Source organism: Cardiocondyla obscurior, linkage group LG09 (genome assembly GCF_019399895.1).
Source record: "Cardiocondyla obscurior isolate alpha-2009 linkage group LG09, Cobs3.1, whole genome shotgun sequence".
Classification (NCBI taxonomy): Eukaryota; Metazoa; Arthropoda; class Insecta; order Hymenoptera; family Formicidae; genus Cardiocondyla; species Cardiocondyla obscurior.
The window spans coordinates 4,518,219-4,540,628 of NC_091872.1; the positions used below are offsets into that span (position 1 = coordinate 4,518,219).

The 22,410-nt window shown below is 38.7% G+C and overlaps 1 protein-coding gene across 3 annotated transcripts in view; it reads left to right on the top strand.

The window, feature by feature from the left end:
• Positions 1-17,797, top strand: part of LOC139105750 (uncharacterized) — a 38,704-nt gene extending 20,907 nt beyond the window's left edge. For all 3 annotated transcript variants that reach the window (XM_070662020.1, XM_070662022.1, XM_070662023.1), the window contains exons 5-8: positions 900-1,149; positions 4,508-4,729; positions 5,094-5,289; positions 6,034-17,797. In XM_070662020.1, the coding sequence (XP_070518121.1) occupies positions 900-1,149; positions 4,508-4,729; positions 5,094-5,289; positions 6,034-6,043 (678 nt within the window). In that variant the 3' untranslated portion in view covers positions 6,044-17,797. The remainder of the gene's footprint in view (positions 1-899; positions 1,150-4,507; positions 4,730-5,093; positions 5,290-6,033) is intronic.
• The last annotated feature ends 4,613 nt before the right edge of the window (positions 17,798-22,410 follow it).

The following is a 22,410-nucleotide window of genomic DNA, read 5'->3' on the forward strand; positions in this document are numbered from 1 at the left end:
CTTATTTCGTAGAATGTAGAACGAGAATCGACCAGAGCCGATGAGAAAGAAGAGACGTATCTCCAAAGCTGTGCTCGTGCCTTTCAGGATCGTTTATTGGATTTACGTTGTGGGAAAAGTAAACGGAATATAAATTGATCTCTGACGCGAAATCTACGCGCGTAAAGGCACGAGGCTAGATAAAAAGAAAGTACCGAGATCAATAATTAAAGCGCACCCGGAAAGTCGAGTTGCTCGTGGAATATAAAAAGTATCGACTTTTATTTGTCGGTGATCAAGTTGCGTTGTAAAAATCTTTCGCACATAGCGCGCAACATTTTTATTTATTTATTTATTAAGAAAAAGACAAAAAAAAAAGAAGAAAGAATTCTATAAAAAAGAATTTTAGAAAAATCATTGAATTTAACGTTTTCAAAATTTAAACGCGTTCAAATTACCAACGTGTTGGTTAACACGGACTCCTACTGAAAGACGGAAAAAGCTGGGTCTGTTCCGTCACTAATTGGATTATTTTGTAATCAGCGAAATACAGACGAAGTAGCAGACGGCAACGTATATTAACGTAAGATAATGTGGATACAATAAAACAAAATTAAACGAATTAAATGTTTCTAAAATAACATTGCAATAAACAGAGAGATGCAGGTGAAAGGAGAAAGATAGGGGAGAGAGAAAGAAAGAGAGAGAAAGAGAGAGAGAAAAGGAGAGTACGTGCGAGGTGAGCAAAGTTAAAATAAATTAAAAGTTGAATTGTGTCTTTTGCAGCTTTGTGGAGTCTTTTCCGCGATAAAGTCTAATGTTACGTATGTGCTGTTAATCAGAACGAATGAACTTGCCGGCACAAAATTATATTACATTACGGGAGAAAATCTGATTTGAGCTGTCACGTATGCTTTCAGCTTTCAGGCGACGAATCGCGCCGGCTTTGCGCCAGCGGCGCGAAAGCACCTGAAAAGGGCGACGCGGAGGCAGCGAATCTCGGTGTGGCAACGTACGGATCGGTCGTGTTTCAACTAAAAGACGCCCACCTCGAGGCGAACGGCATCTGTGACTTCGTATTTCGCGCTTTGAGAGTAATCAGCAAAACGATGACGTTCACCATATGTCTGACCTGCTTGTCCACTGTGCCTATTTTGATGTTCATCTTCGGTGAGTAAAGAAATTAATCCCGAGGACGCGAGATCGGAGATAACAAACGCTCTCAATTAATCTCGAACGAAAAAAAAAACCAAAAAAAAAAAAGAGCCTTTGACTTCGTAATCAACCACGTACGGACAATTTAATCACTAAAGTGTATTCAGCTAGCATAATGAATATTACATAATAACTATCGGCTTGATAAGTAGGTCGAAAACGACCCGACCGAAGTTGCTTCGATCCGTTTTACACTTCGACACGAAATGGCGATCGATACACCCCCCGTATCTGTAGTACAGTATATCTGCACTTAAGAACTATAACGACAGAGTTCAGCGAAGTTTAAAAGAAAGCTGTGTAGCCCAGTTTCTTTTTGATCTACAGTGCCTTTTAAAATTTCAAAATTGTTTGCATTATTTCTTATAATTTAATGTTTTTCATTTTTTTTAAATATTTTTTTTTTATTTTACTCGTTTCCGATATTTATACTTTATTGATATTAATTTTAATGATTATTTTATGCGTTTGTAAAATGACGTGATGGATGATATTTTAAAAGGAACATATAAAACGAGCGATTGAACAAGATGTTCTCTTTAACTTCCTTTGTGTTTCAATAAACTTCGCAAAACCTTGTAGCTTTTTCTGATGTAAATTTTCCTCCATTACATATCTCGGGAGAGTTGAGAGTTCTTTTATTGCTCCTTTAACCTCTCTTAAGGGAATGGCTTTACGCATAGCCCGACGGGAATATTTTTGCAGTTATCAAAGAAAATTTTTAACCTAGTATTCATCGCTATCACGTTGTGTTTAGTCATCTTTCTCTCTTAGGCTGGCCTCCAAGTTCAGCTCGAGTTGAAAACACGAAGTCCGATAGCGAGAGATGATTTCCTGAAGTGTTTTACGCGAAAGGCGATCGTTTTACGAAATAAGGCTCTTTTATCAGAATTCTGACACAAATATATTCCGATTCATTGATAATATAAATCTAGATTTGTACGCGCGAAGTGAACTATCAAATAAACAAATTTCTCTTTAGTGAGAAAATTTATTAGCTAACAGTTTTTGGAGTTTGCAATTCAATATTTAATCATGCCGCTTGTAATATAATTTTCTGAATACACGTCATTAAGTATTGCGCGTAATGTGTATGTAGTACTTCTACTTTTAATATATTAAAAATATAATAACATTTAACGTGTAATTCTATCGTTGTATGTCTAACAGATAATGACAGAGTAACGTAATGATATTTTAATTAAATTTTTGGAGATTAAATGCAATTAAATTTAATTAAATTTCGAGATAAATTCGTAAATAATTTATCACTAGATAAATGTGTAAAAGGTACTTTTTTTTCTGTAATTTACTCGATTGGTGTGATATTCATAACATCTGTTTTAGATGTTCTACTATTTAATATATGATACAAGTAATTTACGGGATAAAATTCTACATACAAATTTACGTACCGTGTAGAAAATATTTTTTAATTTATGCGTATAAAATAATATATTATATAAAATATCTAATAAAATACGCGATATATAAAATTACAAATAGAATTGTATTTTAATAAACATCAATTTGACGTAAATCACTTAAAAGCGGATTCGGAATGCAAATTGTGCATTATTTCTTCTTCTCTCTATCACGACGTAAACTTTCAACCAACGAAATGCAAATATTTGATAAATGTTCACGGCGGTACGTAGAAGAGTATTTGCGACAATGTGGAGTAAACAAAATCTTATTTCTCTCAGTAAATCTTTTAACATTTTACAAAATTAAACGTCTCGGCCGGTTACCTAGTGATGTTCTCTTTCCGCATAATTTTTAAAATATATTTACATGTTTTAATCTTATTGACTTTCAACACGGTAAATCTTTTGAGTTGGTGTCAAGCAAATTATAATGTGCATCTCGGCCGACTTCGTTGAAATTCCACAAAATATACGACATTATTTCTGAGGTAATTAATGCTACCGGAATTACGACACGCGAATCGCTAGCGTGTTGAGCTTTGCAGCATGCAAGCATACTTAATTTCTTGGGCATAGCGGGTTACTCGCGCAGTAGGGAGCATGGACATTCAACCTGATTTATTGTAAACCTGGTGCATTCACCTTCCAGCAAAGTCCACCTAGTAGGAACGTACAATCGATAGTAACGGCGTAGGTAAACCGCAAAAGTAGCCGCGGATTATTGATTCCAAATACGACGTAAATATTTCGTAAATCACAATACGAAAGTAGAATAAAAATCATAGATTGCGAGCCGCGCTGAGCAAATTTAACAAGACACTTAAGCTGAAAGCTGATTCGAAAAATCTCAAATACATATATCGGATTTATTGAAATATTGCTAAAAAAAAAATCTCTTCGTAAATAATGTATTTCCTTAAAACTTTCTATTTTTTTGTTATGTCACTGTACTTTTAAAATTATTGAAAAATTTAAAATGACGGTATTGATTTCCTGCGGTAAATATCGCGATATGAATTCTTCGAAAAATCGTTGAGGGTTATGGTGTAGCAGAAAAATTAATAATTTATACATACACAACAAAAATGCACATAATAACGAGGTACACATTACTCAAGTACACGTTGCAGTGGAGAACCTCTCGAGATATGCACGTTATGTTATCCTAAGCTGAACGACGAACCAGAACGTGATATACAGAATAGACGTCAGACACAAAGCAATTAATGCTAAATTATTCCTCGCTGGCGTTGGCAAAAAGTGTATAATAACGATAGCGTCAGATATACGTTAGGTCTTAATTGACGAACAAAAATGTCGGTTAAGGGGCGTCTCTTTTTATTTTTTTTTTATTTTTTTATTTTTCCTCCTGATAAGAAAGAACGGTGAGCTTCAAGTAAATTACTACACCATGTTATATTATTTCAGTGCATTACTGAAATTATTAAATGGGTCACGAGTGTAAAAAGGTCACGGATATGAAAGGAAGACGTTGCTGTAAGGCGTCTGCTAATAAAGTTTCGGCGAGAAAACGACGGAAGCAGAAATCATGCAATCAATTATCGTTAATTGTTACTTTTTACACGTATATTACGTCGCGACAGAACAGCGCAGAATTATATTTTTTTTTATATTTAATTAGAATTAGCTTTGATATTTTATATTAAGAAAAAAAAACAAAACAAAAAAAATTATATATATGTTTAAAATATTGCACATTAATTTTCGATGTACGCAATATATTTTTTTTTTTAAGCCATGGATTAAAATTGAACAAATAGCATAAATATGAGTGGTTCGTATTTATTTTATCGGTCGAAATCCGGCTTTATATCGTAACAAACGGCGAACGTGTTAAAAGGGAATGTTCAAATTTATCTTTCCAGGTGTGCAGTTCATCAAGGATTGCCCTAAAGAGCCATACATTCCCGTGTACATGCTGATCGGGGGAGTGTTAGGCGCCGTGCGTATGTTCTGGGCGCTGTATTCGCAAATACGTTCTCGGAGGCCGGAAGTCTTGTCCGTTCCCGCCGCCAGACCACACGTCTCGCCTATGAAATTGCTCTCCATAACTTTATCGTGCTTCCTGGTCGCGTGGTTCGTGTTAGGTAAGCAAGAAATTTCATTTGAAATTGTAGACGACGTGTGTTATATCCCGCTCCGGCAACCCCCGAACTTTTGAAGCATTAAAGCCACAGAGGATTTGCTCAACGAGTTCAAACCATGGTCGGATTAGGGGGAACGTATGTTTCATAACATTCGGCTTTGCAACTTTATAATAATTTTCCGCGAGCGTAATTAAATATTAAAAGTGAAACGTGTGTTCTGTTTGTTAAAAAAAAAAAAAAATTTTTGTAAAATAATAGACGCTTATTTAAGCGTTTATTTAAATTCAAAATAATGTCGGGGCAACCTAAGCCGGATAATTAATTTTTATAATTGTCGCATATTTTTATTTATTTTTTGTTTCAGGACATTACTGGATACTGCATATAATGTGGCCGGAATACGAACTTTCTTTATATGCGCCCAATAGGTGGTGTCACAAGACGCTGTATATTTTCTCTTTAGTTCACCTGTGTATAATATACGCGGTCTTATTTGTAATATTAATAGTGGCGGTCGGTCTAGCTTTCTGCAGAATTCTGGAGTGCCCTTTACCAGAAAGGTAAGTTAATTTATATACCGTCGAATTATCAATTTTCCTGAAAGTAATTTTAGAGGAACGTTTATTAAACGACACAACGTAATCCAATAGAAATAAATCTTATCTCAAAATAAAAGCGATGAGAGCGGCGTGGATGCTGTACGAATTTTTTCTTTGAAAAATCGCTCGTAATGAAAATAACGCGCGACGGTCGACCCAGTTCTCGTAGAACTGACGATGGGAGCTGCTTTACGATGGCGAACCCGATGATGAAAAATATCTTATCTTGACGACACCGCGTTTCAATCTGCATATGTTACAACATCCGATACATTTGGAGAGCTGAGTAGCAAGGGTCGTGTAACGTGAGGATCATATAAACGCACACCGATCACGTTCCTATCGTCGGTGAAATGTGAATATCGTAGGTGTGTTTCGCGTGAAACAACGTGATTAGCAGATTCGTGGCAATTACGAGAGATAACGTTTAACTTTTGAGAAAAATATCCAACCTGCTCGTTCGTATTTCGTATAAATTATGGTAACCGTTTATTTTATTAAAATCATTGGCGTTTGATTTAACACAAAATAATGTTTTCTGAATCGGTATAGTTTCGACGGCTTTCATTCGATCGATATCGAACTACGTACATAAAAAAAAAATTAATAATAATATGAGAAAATAAACTATGATAAGGCAACGAACTCACGATCGATAAGAGCATACTCATGCTCCAAAACGTGCTCGTTCTGCTCAACTTTCAGATACAAATAACCACGGCGATCCGTTCGCCAGAATAAAATCCGTGAGAAGAAAAAGAAGCTGTTGGTCGGTGGCGGGGTGGGCAACTGGAGCTTAGACAGACGCAAGGTGCTGGAGGATCTGGAGGAGGAGGATGACGACGACGACGATATGCGGAGTGATGATCTGGACAATAGTGACAATAAGATCGTGCAGGAGGTGAAGTATTGCAGCAAAGTGCAGTTTCGTGCGCCGGATATCATCGAGCTGTGATGAATAAACGATGTTGAAACGCGATCGTGGAAGGGACGTCTTGCTACCAGTAACGGAAGGACTCCGGAGACGGAATGCCGGCAGGGGCAGCCCCGTAATCTCGAAAACTTTCCCGCGCTAACGAGAACGCTGGCCGCGGGGGCCAGGATTTGCGAGATGAAAGGGGATGGCGAAGGGAAACGGATAACGAGGTCGCGGCAGGAAAACCCCGCTGAAGGTCGACGAGAAGAGTATATATCGCTTTCGTGAATAATCGAGGTCCCGACTACCGACACGTGCAAGATCCTGGGAGCCTTCGCATTTTCCGCGAGGAAGCAAGCTGCACGATGGAAATGTGACATCGAAAACCCCGAATCGATCGCGAAACAATTATCCCTCGACGGGATAAAGCGAGCGGTATGGAGCGAAAGCGCACACCCGCGGCTTATTTAATTCGTTGACGCGAGAAAGTCAGTTCCGCGATTATTTTAAAGCAACGGTAAACGCGCGTTGAAAATCTCAGCAGCGCGATTCTTTCAATATGTAAATTAAAATATCGGCGAATTCTCTTATTGTTGTTTTCAATATCACGGAAATGCGCGCGTAGCGGAGAGCTCGCGTTAACTTCCTGGTGGATTCAGTCGGATTCGGTGCGCGATAAAGAAAATCCGCGGCGATAAAAGGAAACAGAATGAAACTTTTCATTCGGGAAAGAAGATTACTCGAAGAATGCTTATAAGAATGATACAGGGTTGGAGCATGCCTTCGCAGAAACATAATATTTCCCGAGGATTTCGTCCCTAAAGCGTCGTAGTATCGATTTAAGTCGTGTCCTGGCTGCGGTCTTGCGAAAGAAATCGATACGGAGACCTCGACTCGTATCAAAACAAGGATCTCTGACTCGCAGTTCTCGCAAATAGCACTTGTTTCTCTTTTTACACGCCAATTAAACGTAAAAATTAAATTTCGGAGCACGTACATAACTTGATTGAATTAGAATCGGCCAAGCGATATGTCTTCTTTCCCCTCCAGAAAATATTTGCCAAGAAATTTAATGTCGCTTTAATGTCGATTCGATGCGAATAATTGCCTGATCTGTAATCATCGATCTTCCGACTATTTTAATTTATCCGACGGTTTGTTAATTTCCCTCCGCAATTTTCTCGTGTAATTTCTAGCATGAGTACAATTGATCGAAAGAGCCGTACTTCTTCTCATTTCACCGTAAATAACTGTGAGAACTTTAATGAACGGATTTATATAAATTTATTTTACAACACTTTAACAATTGCGGATATCGAGATTGAGTTTCGCCTTTAATTTCTACGTGGATATGTCCGAGCGAGGTACGTGACGCGTAACGAACACGACGGAACCACCTTTGAAGACCGCACGAAGTTGTAGAAAATTTCGTGTAAGTCCTACGACTACAGAGCTTCGCGGCGACGTAACGCCCCTCGTAAAGTTGTGGCTCACCGAAACGAGAAGAACTTGCAGTTTCGCGGGAATTTCGCGTTATTACTTGAAACGTTTGAAGAAGCGGGAGAGTGTACAGTACGGAAGACCAACACACGGGGAGGAACGAAACCAGGTATCGACTTATCGAGCGGCCGGTGACTACGACGACAGCGTGTTTCTACCAGCCAACACGACGCGCAAATCCGCCTCATCGGAATCAAGTCTGGCGAAAATAGTTACGGCAATTGACTGCGGCGAACTCAAGTTCCTCTATTCGTTTAGTGACAAAAGTGATATCGAAATTACTTGTCCGATTGATCGACGGTCCCTTGTCGCGAGGATAATACTCGTGCGAAGAAAATGCGGGGACCTTTAACGTTCTCGCCCGTGAGAATACACAGCCGCAATTCGTACAAAGTCTCCGATCGTTTTTCGATATCTTCCGATAATATCGAGCGTCGGCCGGAGGTAAGTGGATCTAATTAAGGATGCTCTAAACGTAAAATAGAACACACAAATTGGAGGAGACACGTCAGCCCTTTTTAACTACGTTTTTCGTCCCTCTAAAGCCAAATTGTAAGACCGGTAACTCTTCGGGTGAATTTTTATTCCCCCCTTTTTTTTTTTTTTTTCCTCAGGGAAATGTAGATAATTCAAGTGACAGTCGTTCTTCGCATTTTGTATGAAAAATTTATAAAGTGACTTTTTGCTTCTTTATTCGTTTCAATTATTACCGCGTTCAAGTAGCTTCTTGTAGCTCCATTTGAAATCGTCTGCTTGTGATATGTCGGGATAAAATTAAATACAGCATCGATTCTTAAAAGCAGGTGATGCATCTAGGAGACGGTGGATTAATGTACTCTATGCGAATGAAACTTTTCGACCACTGAAGGGCAATTGTTACAAGTAAATTCCTACACCGATGCACAAGATCTATTCGCGCGCGCACACATACTACTTTTTGATAAACGTTTGTACTGACGCGTAACGTTGCCCACAGACCGTTGCCGTTCGCATTTCGCTCTTCGAATTTCATGGGATAACAATGTAAATAGTACGATTCTCGCGTTATCGTTCAAGAAATAGCGCAATTAGCGAAGTAGAGAAATTAACGAACCAATTAACGATACGCCCAATGTTCTCGCTGAAACTTTACCTTCGACACTTTGCGGCTCGATACTTTACAAATACACTTCTCTCCAAATTCGATTAACTACTTTTTTTTTTCAAAGAGATTGTTTTTCGTTCATCCCTTATAAAAAAAAAGAAAAAAGAAAAAAAAAAAAAAAGAATTTCGTGAAAGGGTTCGTACCAATTGTATTGTATTGATCGTACTGATTTCACGAGAGACGAACGGAATAACAAAATGAGTGGAGTCAAAGTTGAAAGCCTCTGCTTCGAGTAAGATGTAAAAACTGATGGGATACGATCAGAATGTAGATTAAATTGAGCGAAAGTAGGTCAGTGAGCGGGTTTCTGAGTAAAAATGCGATTTACCCTGCGATCCCTTTCATTCGCAGATTCTATATGCGTGCTGAATTCCAAACCTTATTAAAGTTATTAATTATATATAATATTTAATAAAGCGACGTGCGTGTAAAAATATTATCGATGTAAATTCTCGTAAATATGTTGCACCGTTATTCCTGTTACGAAGAAATTTAAAAGCCCAGAGTGCGTTGATTCCGACTTAAATCTAAAGATATCGAAAACTTGTCACAGTATATGTCGATGAAATTCACGATTTTAACGTACGATAAAGTGCACAAATCTCTAAATTGAAAGGCTTTTCGCCATTAGCCTGATGGTACATTTTATTCTGACGGCATACTATGTGACGCGCGTTATGCACGCATACTCGAGCATCCTGCGTAAAGGACTTTGATCCAGGCGTAGTCCTTTTGCGATTACGACGCGACTGATCGCGCCTCGGTGCTTAACACGTCAAGGCAGGAAAGAAAAATATAAAAAAAAATTAACCGAGACGGAGAAGAGAGGAATAGAACAATGCGTCAATTAAATCAGTACGTCGACGAGCTTCGAACGTAAGGGCGTTTCACACAGGGGACTGGATTTTTGCATTATATGCACCGTGGACACCGAAGGCAGTGATTGTAGACATATAAAGATCAAATGTATAAAACGTGTCCCTCTGACATCAACGAAAATGTTACCGCAAACACACGCGCGTATGTGCTCGAATCCGATATCGGCGGCGAGTTAAACGCATATTTTTGCACGTATACAAATATTTGTACGATCGTTTATCCCGAATATTTTCAGTTGAAAACGCGATCCGACTATTTGAAAAAATAATTTGTATTATTTTTTTCTACATTGTAATGAAGTAAGCATGATTCGCGAACGTTAGTCTTAATACCCCGTACATGGATATTCGTTCTTTATGTACCTATAGTCACTGTGCCAGATCATACAAGTAAATGCTCTTTAACGCTCGGGCTAAGAAGAAGCAACATTTATTTGTATGATGTATGTTGTGCGTGTGTAAATATAGGTATACTCGTACGAGAATAAAAGTAATTTTTCTGATAAAATTTGATCTAAAAGAAAAAATAAATAAATAAAAAAATAAAAATAAATCTGACCAAACGCGATATGTGATCTGCGAGAGTGAAAAGTATTTTCAACGGCCGTTAATTTTTGCTTCGGGTACACCGTTCTTGTGTTAACACTTCGCGACTGGTTAAAAAACGGGTCCATACTTTCTTTATTACGAAATAAATACGAATAAATAAATCCGGTGAGTTGTGCGTCGTAATTAAGGCTGTAGCTCAGCTCGTCAGCGTGCACGCGAACGTTAAATGAATCTCTGCTGGAAATACGACTTCCACGATATTTCCATACTCGTCGTTTATTCATTTATCATTATTTCCACGAATGAAAATTCCATTCGATTTCCAATTGAGCGAATGTTAGAAAACGGGTATGCGATTGTGTATACATTCTTCATTTGTCACATAGAAAATTAACGAGCAAAATAAAGTAAAAACAAAAAGAAAAAAAAAAAAAAACAGTGAAATGGAAAAATCGAAGATGTAAAATAATTATCCGACTACGTCGTTTTCTTTAACGAAAGCTAATTAAGATTGTATCGATTAATATGTAATATCGAAAGCATGGTTCGCTTATTTTGATATATTAGTTACGTTCGAATAATGCGCTGCTATCAGCTACCTTGATATAAAGAGCAACATTTTACTTTTATAAAATTCAATAATAAAATAATGTATTACCTTATCGCGCCGCGTAGCGTAGAAGCTCTAACAAAATTGTGACAGGTAATGGTTAAATTGAGGTTTTGTCTATATTGTAAAAATGTGATGCTATCACAGCCGGTTTCATAAAAACAACGACCATACGTCACAGTCAAACGTGACAGCTACGGATATAAATCACATGATGACCAGAGAGACACGTGCCCATACGTATGAAAGTCACGTGTGACTGAGGAAACTGAACAAGTTTGAACGCGTGAATATTTGAATGTGAAAGTGACCCAATTCTAAGAGATGAATATGTGAGGGCGATCATCATCCTGTGTTGAACTTGCTAAGTTGCCTAACAGCTCTTGACGTGTGTCGCAAAGAACGCGTGAGATTTCGATTACTAAATAATAAAAATGACGCTTCCTTTTCTTTTACATTTATTATTTACTGCGGGTCGTAATTTTTTATCGCGCGTTTAATGGCAAACGTGGCTCGCGTTGCTCGCGATATTACATGCCCGGGATACACCGTGGCAATAAATTTGACGTAAACAAAAGCTTCGGACGGAGAAAGCACGCGCTGAATGCAAAATGTGCGGCGCAGATCCGTCTTACCTCGTTACGAGATGCTTAGCTTGCTTGTAGCGACTGATAATCGAACTGCCTGATATCTCGAGAGAACCAATTTACGAAGATGATGTTTGAAATAATTACAAAATATATATCGAGCACTAATTTAAACAATAAACAAAAGAAGAAAGAAAAAAAGAAAGATGATAATTCTTTTGTGCGCATAATATATTAAAAAAATGTGAACCATGCGTTGATTAATACGTGATCGGCAATCCAGATTTCTTTATATAGTTTGCATAAAATAATAAACGTAATTAAATATATATTAGCGACGACGGCAACAAAATTATTCGTTCTTAGCTAACAAACGTACAAACGTCAACGAATGTGGAAGTCTGTAAACGAGACTAAATCACAACGAGAAAGAAGTAAAAGTTTGCGAGTGTGAATACGTGTGTGTATGTGTGTGTATGGGGATACCTTCGACCCGTCCACGATCTCTTCTTAATTGCTTAATCGTGATTAATTGCGGTTTAGGGTTGTCTATAAAGATGATCGATCAGTGCAGTGCGTCCTGTACATAGTATGTCGCATGTGAGCCATACCGTGTTGTTGATTAACTATCTCTGTTATCATCAACGCCGTTCACGTCCGATACCATTGATGGGGTATGCCTGCCTGCGTATGTGCGTGTGTGAACGCGAATGACAGCGCTGATAATAATAACCCTAGAATGGGACTATTCGAATTTAGGAGCTATCTCTTAATTACGTTGTCAGAGATACGCGTATTAAAAGATACAGCGATTGTTTAGCGCATCGGGAAAACTTTACGGGAACTTGGCGCTTAAGCGGGACGGTTTATCGTCTTCAAATGCCATCAGAATAATTTTATACCATTCTAGAGTTAACGACTCGCCGAAAATGCGACCAAGAGTCGCGTTTATTTCCAATTTTTAAAGTATAATTAGTAGATTAATTAATTAGCCAATTTAGTAAGAAACAGTGACCTGACTTTTCGTTTGTTCCATTTGGTACTAACGTTCGTATTGCGTGTTAAAAGTGTCGTTTGTCCTCGCGTAGGAAGAAACTTATTACGATGCCTAAGCTGACAATTATAAAATGTGCGAGACATTTAGAATTATGTCTATATATGGCGATATATTGAACGATAGATGATATTTTGTCGTGATAATTGAGTGAATGCGGCGTAACTTTGTACTCGAGAACGAGTCGGCAGCGGGACTTCGTGATCGCTGTTTACGTGTAACGAACGAATAATTTAGACCGAGATAAGGTCCAAATCGCGAACAAAGGTCACGGGCCCTACCTCCGACTCCGGTCTCCGTGTTAGGTGTAAGTAACGTTGTCGAGATTAACAATTATGTTATTAGACATAATATTGAGATGTTGAATTTCCTAGGCTAGAGAGTAGAGTTTATTTATTTTTATACTGGACGCCCTCCACCCAGGTACAGTAAGGTCCGTTTTACGCGATTTGGGCACGTGGGACAACCCGTTATCAATAACGCGCGACATTTTTCGGCCAACTCGAAAACGTATGCATATGCGCGGTTCATCAATTCTCCCCAATTGGTTTTCCACAGATAATTGCAGATCCGTTTTAACGCTGATTATCGTTAAAAAACGCACGCACGCCGCCCGACTGTTCAATATTCGGGCCGCGAAACGAGTGAAGCGCGTGCGAACGATAAACGGTAAAACGGTATTAGCGTTTAACAGTGCCGCGAACGGTCGAAACGTGATACGCGATTAATGGTACTTTATTACTAAAAAAATGCAGAATCCGCCGGGCCGACCCGAATACCGGTGGCGTTGGTATTTCGACTCGAAGACACTTGTTCCCCGTATTGCTCTCGGGCGTCGATTTGTCAAAGGGTGGACTTTTATCTGGGGACACTGCGTTATGTGTTTTAGCGATACGTACATACGTGTTTTTAGCTGTTAGGATTATTTGCACGCGCCAAGTGGTCGCGAAATGTGGTCCAGGCTTTAACGTAGAACTTACATGCAGAGTCACGCGGATCGCTCTCGCCCGCCGCGATGGCGTGGCAAGGCGTCGCGTGCAACATCGATCGTACTTTTCTACATCATTTTCGCCCTTACGAATAACTTACGGTTGGTCGCTTCGGTCCAATTTCGTAGTTGTATCTAGAATCCTCTTTCAGCCTCTTACGAGCCTCGCGTGCACGACAGTGGCGTAAGTCAGGAATATAAATTGCGCGACGAGTTTCCAAAACATAGGGAAATTTCTATGAATTTAATGTTGCACCGTATCGAATTATATATTAAAGAACGGTATTCGATAAAACGTAGTGATATAGCGGTCATTGAAAATTTTATGGTTTCGACAGAGTGTATGGTTTTTAATCATTCTACAAGAGAGCTGTTGAATATATACGTTGTCGTACGCTTGTTAAATTTATACGTTAAATTTATGAGTGTTGAAGCCATGTTGCAGATTTTAATTCGTCGTAGAGGTTAATTAGTCGTCCGAAGAACTCGAAGGAACGACGCATCGATGTAACGAAGCACGTGTAATTGAGCGCGTACGAGTGTCAAGATAGGAAAATAAAAAAGTTGCTGTTTAATCCCCGCTTTTCGTGTGCGTTTAACTGTAATTGACACGTATGCACATACACATACATACATACACGTATATATGCATATAAATATATATGTGTATATTCGTGTTAATCCCGTTACGCCACTGAAAAATCGGTGCTTGTTTCAACGGCTGTTTCAGTGGAAATCGATGCACTCGTTCATGCTCATCACGCGTACCACATACGCGAATAAATTTCCCTCAAAAAGAAATCGCATCGATCGAATGCTTTAAAAAAAAAAAAAAGCGATTTTCGAAACTTATAATCGTTCGTCAAACCGCATTCGACGACAAAACATATTCGCAATTTTTGTGACGGACCTTTACCTCCAAAAATTAAGTCTAAAAAATAATATCCGAGCTTCACGAATAATCAATGCGTGAATATAATATGACATGGATTTAAAAAATAAATAAAAATATTACGCAATATTAACAAAATGCATTAATTAAAATAAATAAATATTAAGTTATTGATAAATGGTTAATTTGGGCTTTGGTGATTTGTATTCATTGCGCTGCAAGTATCACCCCGGCGAGAATTGTTACAATCACGACACTGTAATCGAATTTATTTGCGAATATATTAATAAGTCACCGGTGAAATAAGCTTCAACGATTTACGGCAGAATGTCCCGGAATTGCTCTGTGTCATAACAATTGTTATCCCGTAACAGTGGCGGATACGTATCGATCGCTCTAAACCGCCGTTACTATTGATTTTGTTGTCGGGCGTTTCATTATTCCGTTGCGATGCAGTCGTCTGAAACGGGAAGCACGGGCTGCCTGATGAAAATGGAGAATCGGATAACGTTATACAACCGTTAGCGCCTCGGTCCGACTCGACCGCACACGTCGATGCGATTTCGATGCAATTTTCTTAAACGCGAAAAACCCTTCGTTACGATTCCCCGAGTCCTTTCTAGCCGCGGATTGTCGTTGCCGCATGTAAAATAAACTCGCTGATCGGCGACCCGATCGCGCTCACATGTAAACCGCTACAAGACTTCAAGGGTCCAATCACGGCTTTGAATCGCAAAAGACATAAGTCACGCTATAATACAACATATACGACACCTATCGTTCTCCTGTAATAGGGCAAGTCTTACATGCAGCTTTAACGAATTCTAATGCCTAATCATCTACTATGGTATATCTCGCATTTGTATATATACATGAACAATGATAATTGTAGCGGCAGGTACCATTTATATAAATGCGCCTCACTTATCCGTCAGATACGTGGATATATATATATATTTTTTTTTTTTTCTTTAAAATTTATTTTAAAAAACAAATTAATATTTAAACGACAGATTTTCTCTTCTTGTCTGTATTGTCGTTGAAATCATACAAATTCCCTTTCTTGATTCTCCGAACGATTTTGTATTATAAAATTTAATTACGTAGACTGTTATAGAGTTAATTATAAAACCAATACAAATAATTAGATGAATTTTTTCACTCGCTGGTGCATTAAAATATATTGTAATATTGACCGTGGTAATTTAACATTGTGACAATCTATCAAATTTTAAGAGACGCAAATGCAGACGTCTTCCGGTCGTCACGACGTTAGGTCAGCACGGTGATAATGCGATCTGAAAACCTCCCCCAATCGTAACATATCGCTTAAAAAGTAGCCAAGCCATCGGCAAGCGTGGTACAACGTTACGAATCGTAACAAACGCTCGCATTACTTGCCGCACATTTAACGTTAACCGCGGTTGTTCATTTGCGAGCTCGTCAATCAAATAAAAGACAAAGGAATGGAAAGCAGAAACGCGATAAGACGCGCTTAACGATAAATGAGCGACGGAGATACGGACCAAAGTATCTTTACGGGAAACGAAGTACAGGTAGCACTCGCGATTTGCGCGATTGTGTAATGGGCTTCCGGCAAGTGGATTGGAAGATAAATGGCGGTCTGCCAGAAATGTATCTCCTTTTAAGCGCGCTACTGTTGCCGCATTTCGGAACGACCATTTACGAAGAACGCGATGATCGCGCAGATCGTTTACTGCTTGTAACGAGCCCTACGCTTTTCGCAGCAGGTGCAAGAGAACGGTTCCCCTGAAAGCACGTTCCGGTTTTTTGTCGAGGCTCCCCGGCTGTTTTCAAACGAAGCGTCACACCGACTTCCGTTCTTTCCCGTCCCGTGCTGAAATTTCACGTCCGCGACGTTATCAACGTGGCAGACTCGATTCCACTCGTGCGACATAATTTTCCGCGTAGCATACTGCAGACACGGGCGCATTAAAATCCCTTGTGCACGTTCTGCATACCAAAACGTTTCTGTTTTGGCAACGCGGGGCTGTGTAAGCAAGGGACTGTGTAATAAAGAGGTGAACCCACCCGCCGTGTAATTTCGCCGTCGACTCTAATTATCTGGTATTCCGGTTCTCGCGGATATTCTCGCGATTTCGCCGAGGCTCATTCCCCAAGAACACTGCGCAATTTTATCGACGCGCGATATCGTGCCGTATTTCGCGAATGTTGTTATTAATATAATCTTTGCGATGTTAATTTGTTTTCTCGCTTAACTCACTTCGCGCCGCGAAAATAAATCTTAGTTTAATTTTTATTAGGTACTTTTAATATTTATTATTTTGTTATAAAAACTTTTTTTTTTTTATTTTATTAAATAATCTTTATTATACATATATTATATATCTTACGTGAGGCGATGATCGGATACCGCGCGCGCGAGCCGCGTACGCTGTCGAGATTGCCGTAGGTCCCGCGGTTGTCGTACGTCAACCAGCTGAGCCGGGTAATGCTCTCGTACAGTGTGCGAGACACGCACATGCGACACACGGCCGACTGCTCGCCAGCGCGTTAGCTAATCTATCTCAACTGCTCCGTGGTCGGTGAGTCGGGCATCATGCCCGTAAGAGACGAGACGATGCGAACACCGCGCGCGCGAGTCACGACGCCGCCTGCTACGCAACGGTAACGCGATAGACAAACGCATACGGCCTGGTTTCTGAAAAATTCCGTGACCGTAGTTCGTTTTTAAAAATTATTAAATGTAAAATTTTTCTTTTACGTAGAAAAAGAAAAAAAAAAAACAAGAGTAAATGACGCGCGCGAAACGTTCGCTCTGTTATGTCTAGTGTAAAAAAGAAAACAAATAAATACACATTATAATCACCTAACGCTTTATTCACCGTTTCAATTTAAGTCATTGATTAACGATAATTGTACCTGTTTCCCGAGCATATTTTGATAAATTGTAATAATACGAATACGAGTAAAATTAACAACTGTCTGGTCTCTGCGCATAATTAGATATCTCAGCAAACAGCCGGGACGTGTTTGAAGACGTACCTGCGTGCAATCGGCGAAGGATGCAACTAAACACAATCGTGCAGTACCAGCGGCATGTACCACACATTTGTATGACATACACAGACGTAGAGAGGCGTAACATAATGTAACGTATATGACACGCATACACTTACTATGTATTCCTCCCCGTAGAAATATCGAGGTTGTAAAACAAACGATAACCGTACGAGTACATTTATATAGAATGTATACTGTAAACGACGTGACTGTGTAAGCGGTATGGTGGACTCATAACTTGTGACCTATTTATAACGTGACCGCCGAGTGCTGAAAATATAAAATGTCTACATGGTATACAGTGACACTTGCGCTTGAGTATTTTTTTCTTTTTTTCCCTCCTGCCAACAGACTCCTCGTCGTCTATCTTTGCAGTATCACATTCGCTACGTCCTTCCCTTTCACAAAGTACTCCTACCCCTTTTTTCTTTTTTTTTATTTTTTATTTTGCCACGTAGATCTCTTTTTTCAATTAAGAAAAAGCGTAGCGAGTACACGTCGCCGCGTTAACCTGAGTAAATGTGGGACGCGCGCATCGACGTGCAATCGTGGATATTTTGCTTACACGGATATTGAATTTTACACGCAATAATAATAATTTCGGTATTGTACCGGCAGTATCGCGCTCGTCCATAAAATAATTACGAAAGGTTCGAATGCCGCTGGGATTCGCGATGACGACTGATGTTGGCTTGTACGAAGTCATCGCTTCAATTAGCGCCGTGATTAATTTATTCGGGGACGGCGCCTATAGAATTATATATCCGCGGGAATATTATTACGCGGGCACGCAAATATCCGTTTGTAATCGAAGAGAAAACGTATTGCCGACAAATGTATAATTCACCGCCTTAATTGGTTTATAATTTTACAGCGGATGTTCGTTAACCTTTCAGCTATTTACGGCCTTAAAATACTTTATCTTATGACGCGCGTATCAATTTGTGAACATTTCCATTTTATTAGTTTCAAATTACGTCACCGTCAATACGAACAAAGAATATTTCTATCACGTTTTTCAAATATACATATGTATGTATATATATATATGAAACTCGGAACGCTTTAAACGTCTGCGTGACAAAAAAATTTATTAATTACGTATTTTATTAATACGTAAAATTCGATAGCGGAAGAGAACATTTTTAAAACGTCATATCACTGTCTCGTGAATATTTAACCGATCATCGTGAATGCTACGGAAGCATCATGTTAATTTAGATGCCCGCTAGTGAACGCATGATTCTATCACAGTTGCATGCGTCCGAATTGCTATTAGACTCCCTATACAGTGGCTAACAATACTATCGTTACATAGTCAAGAGACAAAGTGATCGAACAGCGATAGCTCGCTGATATATTAACAAATAATGTGGCTTCGGATTATTGGACGCTACAGCAATGCCACTGTTGATAAATGAATAGCATTTGTAATTAAAATTATTAATATTGGATAGATACGATGTAATTAATCATTAATAAACGCAATGTCTTAGCAAAAGTAGGATTTAAACATTTTCCGCGCACGTACGTTCCTAAAATATAAACCCTCGGATCTGCTGGTAGAATAATAGCTAAATAAATCTTTTTATTCACGCGTTAAACGAGGAATCTGCGCTGGGATATCTGTGCAGACGGTCTTTATAGAGATGGGTTGTATGTGCATGTAAATATGGAATTTCATCTAAATGTAAATGTGCATTGCCGCGAAGTGCATTCACGAAACGCACCCGCCGAAGAACTCTCGAAAGAGAGATTCTTTTGCCGAATTTGAAAGGCGAGCCAAAAGTTTCCTCGCGCAGATTTAGTCGACGAAGTCGCAATTGTCGATACGTGTCTCGAAATATGTCTCGTGTTGCAACGAAGGCTTTGAAATAAAAAACGCGATGCAGAAAAAAAAACAAAAAAAGAAAAAAGATCCAAACACAATATCGATAAATACAAAAACACGGTTACATCTGATTGTTGAAAATTTAACAGTTGTGGCTGATACGTGATACGTGAAAAATCTATCAGTGTATGACTTTTTAACATTTATCGCTCTCAATAGTTAAAAATTTAACAACAATTCCACGATTAATATTATAAGAGGATATATGTAAACGAAAATTTTAAGAATGTATTGTACATATGTATCCACTGTAAATGTGAATTTAAGCGATATTATTTTCTCAACTTTTAAATTTTCAATATTTGCTGAAAAATCATGATAAATAAGTTTGAATAACAAAACAAAAAAAAAAAAAAAAAGAGTAGTGTAACAGATCGAATAAAAAAAAAATATCGTCTTTTTTCAATTTAATCTTCTGCAATTTTTAGTTCAGGGAATAATATGTGACTTTTGGGACGAGCTGTGTAAAAGCCGATGGACGACGAATTGTGAACTCTATGTAGACGCAGTTTGTACACATCGTATGCTTTTCCAGTGCAAGTTCGACAGACCTGGTATCGGATTCTATTGATTTCGAAGTTCCTTTCCGCGCTCCGATGCGTTCCATCATATTTTATTTTCACATCCGATTTGTATTTTTATTCACCGAGACAGTACACGTAGCATCCCCGCAGTGTTTTTCCCACTCGAAACTAACATTTCCTATCTCGATAAAGCTGGCAATTTCAGAACTGTGGCGCATTGCATCGAAATTGCCAATGGTCACCAAGCACACAAGCTTGTTGCAATTTTCCACAATCAGCACCGCGAGTATTTGAATTGCAACAAACCTCCTTCTCAATCTATCGTATCGTAATATTAGTTTCGGTCGCCGAGGACCTTCTAAAGCGCATAAAAATGAAACTCGGCTGTTTCATTAATTTTTATTTAATAAACGTTATTGTATCACTTTCAAATTTTGATTTAAAATAAAAATTGTAAAGAGTAAAACAGTATTTTTTTTTTAATTCGGTGTAAAAAATATATATATACTTTTTATAAAAAAAAATAATAAATTTCAGCCGTAATGTATAAATTTGCTCGCTATGGGATTTTACGTCGTTGCTATCGGAGAGCCAACGTGAATTTCATTGCTGGGAACAGACGATAAAATTATGCGGACCGTTCGCGGCTGCTTCTTCAGATTCGTATTTCTCTTTTGAGTAACTCGAGTGGTTGCGTTTACGGGTTGACATTTGACGACGTGGCGATTCTCTTTCGTCCCCAGGGCAATTCTACTCTCGTCACGTGACTAAAGTACGACCTAGAAAAAGGGCTCGACAAAGCCGATGGCGAAACCTCAAAAGAGATGGTATTAATTGTGTCAAAGAACGGAAACGCGCGCGTTCTTGTTGTGACAGAACGTTAATCGTTCGTGCAGCCTTATTGTGACGCGGCAATCGAAACTGTGGGAAACTGCGGAGATTGCATGGCTTCGCATTGAATCTGCCCGGTGCAGAATAATTATTTTAATCAAGCATGCTAAACGTAGATGTAAATGCGCGGCATATTTCACTCGATATCGAGAAGACGATTATTAATAACTCGGTGTACACGTATAAATTTAGGTCAGGCACTTAGGATTAATGGACATCTGGACGTTAAGCCGATAACTTCATGGATGTTGCCTCGCTTTCACTTAATGAATTTCAAGGAGATAAATGATAAGGATTTTAATTGTGCCGGGGACTAAAGTGAGCATTTCAATTATCGACAAAACTTTGGTAGCATCACGGTGAAAAATGCAATTAAGAAAACTTTCTCGGATTTTCATGCGGCATCTTCGGAGGTATTTAAATATCAATTATAAGCTATTTAAATATTATTAAACATCTCTATTTAGGCATTAATTAAGTTAAATAATTCGATTAATACGTTTGGAAACTTATAAGGAGAATTTTCCTCGAATATTAATTTTTTATTCTACAATAAAATAATTTTAATTACTCGTTATAACGATTATTATTTTTACTTTATTATGCGAGTTATAATATATTTACCAGAATGAAAAGTATTTTAAAATACTATTAACAATATATAAATCAAATATAAGCATCGCATATGCAAGATCATATAGATATTATTACGTGATTTTTATCTCGTTATCGACTCCAATGGACGCGAGCATTTTAGATTTTATCACTCCTAGCTTCTCTCTGTAGTTTGCGTTGTCGAAAATTATACACATTAGATTGTCTGATTAAAGACCCATAACGCGCGATCGTATTACTACCATATTGTATATTAAAACGGTTAAGCACAAGAGAGATATTAACTAAGTAGTCAAATTTAAACGACGTAGTTTTTGATTTGTAAAAAAATTGTCGCAAATATCATTATACAGCTTGCCGGTTATTTTCGTGTATACATATCTTATTTCTGACAATAATCAAGCATCAGCGCACGCGGTATATTCATATTTATATTCCGGAGCCAGTTGCGTCGGTCTGACATTTATCGCGCGATCTGGCATCTGTCCGAAATGCACAACGCTTTAATTCAGCTACTAAATAACAGCATGAGAGAAAGGACCGTTTGTCGTCCGGCGGGGGAACGGATCGGGCGGGTTAAACTACGATGTCAAAACGAATTAAGTCATCGAAAAAGGAGATCCGTCTCTGTCTTCGTTCTCTTTCCCTCACGCGAGCTGACACTTCCCATTTGGAGTGTTCAGGTGGGCTGGAGGACCGCGCAGATGGATCTCTCGCGATCGCTCTTGCTCTCGCATACGTGTACATATCTCCGGAGAATCCAATCGATCGTTCGTGAAAGGATACACTATGGGTGATGGGTAAACCTTGAAGCGCCGACAATACCTTGATTCCCGATACCGATTGTGTCGAGAAGCTGTTCACGAATCGGCCATTGTTCGCGGTTGCCAGACGACGACGTTCCTCGAAAGTAACTCTTGCTTTCACAAGAGGAAAGGAAAGGCCACGAGAGAAGAGAGATAGAGAGAGAGAAAAAGAAAGCGGCAGAGTTGGATTA